This window comes from Aplysia californica, unplaced genomic scaffold (genome assembly GCF_000002075.1).
Source record: "Aplysia californica isolate F4 #8 unplaced genomic scaffold, AplCal3.0 scaffold00042, whole genome shotgun sequence".
In the NCBI taxonomy this organism is placed as follows: Eukaryota; Metazoa; Mollusca; class Gastropoda; order Aplysiida; family Aplysiidae; genus Aplysia; species Aplysia californica.
The window spans coordinates 283,223-284,684 of NW_004797312.1; the positions used below are offsets into that span (position 1 = coordinate 283,223).

General features: G+C 35.9%; 1 protein-coding gene across 1 annotated transcript in view; it reads left to right on the forward strand.

The window, feature by feature from the left end:
- The window catches only part of LOC118477116, a 2,192-nt gene extending 1,932 nt beyond the window's left edge, over positions 1 to 260 (forward strand). Inside the window, exon 4 of the mRNA XM_035968159.1 lies at positions 124 to 260. Coding sequence (XP_035824052.1) covers positions 124 to 217 — 94 coding nt within the window. The 3' untranslated portion in view covers positions 218 to 260. The remainder of the gene's footprint in view (positions 1 to 123) is intronic.
- Positions 261 to 1,462: the final 1,202 nt, after the last annotated feature.

Here is a 1,462-nt window from a genome sequence, read left to right on the forward strand (position 1 = left end):
CATCATCATCATCATCATCATCATCATCATCATCATCATCATCATCATCATCAGTATTATTATTTAATGGTTTTGGTCGCCTTTCACGTTACTGATTCTGTTGTATGTCTTTTGTTTCAACAGTGAGACTCTTTTTCCCACTGACCAAGTTTTCCAACGCGTTTTGATGACCCTCCAACAATCACAAACAAGGGTCAGGCTGGGACAAAGCTTCTGACAACTGAACGATGACCGGAACCTGGGAACTTGACATTCAGCTCGAGAGAACAGACAGAGAGATTATAAATAATTTATTGAACCACCCACAAGGGCGCAACTTTTCTGCTACATCATAAGGGTGCACTTGAGCACGGGCACATTGAATGGCCTGCATTTGAAACAACTTATTTGTATCTGAAAAACTGTTTCATTTTTTATTAATAACATTTTTTAAAACAGAAAACGATTTCCCTTCAAATCTATTTACTGCTTATAGCGCGGAGTATTTTTCAAGTCAGGCATACTTCAGGTTTTCAGTTCAAATCTATATTTTTAATCTACCATCTTAAGGAATACCAGATGGACTTTCGAAAGTAGAAGTGTTATTCATTATGCAATCTATAACATGTAACATGTAGCTCAGCCTTGTTTAAACTACAGGAGGCATACACTCCCATTTTCTGTATTACTCACTTAGAATATTATGCAGTACGGAACGTTCCTGCTGGACATTTTTTTGTAATTAACATAATTATGTAAAGTTAGTCTAGTTTCTAAAATACAGTTTGGTTCAAAGTTGATGTATTTGTATTCGGTACTGTGTGGTTCTGACATTGCATCTACAGATCTGTGCCACTGTTTTGCCAATTTGTTAAACTACTTCATGGGAATTCAATCTAACAAACTACTGCGCTGTGCTCTTATTTTATTTTCGTATGGTGTTGAACAATAAATTCATATTATTATGTAGGGAGCAATGAGGCATCTTCTAGTGAAACGAGGCGCAGGTCAAAAGTAATGGAATCGGCATTTTTTCCTCCATTAGGCAGTTTTGATTTATTCATTTGGTTGTTTATTTGTTTATTTATTTATTAATACATTTATTTATTTATTTATTTATAACATTGTTTTAATTTCTTTTTCGGGGGGAGGGGTCAACAGCTTTTTTGTTCTTGTCGATCCAAAAACACATTTTAAAAACAAGCGTTGTTCAAAGGCATAGAAAATAATATACATTTCCCGTTTCCAAGGACATCAAGATATGGCAGTCATTAAATTTTGGGTCAATTGAAAATATCTTGAATGTCATTCAAGACGGATGGGTATTTTTTTCACCTAAAGCAAGGGAAATGAACAAGCTTTAGAATGATATCAGTAACTCCGTAATGCCGAAAAACTGACCAGCGCCTGATTCCACCGTGCCGTGTCACACACTCACACACTCACATACACACACACACACACACACACACACACACACACA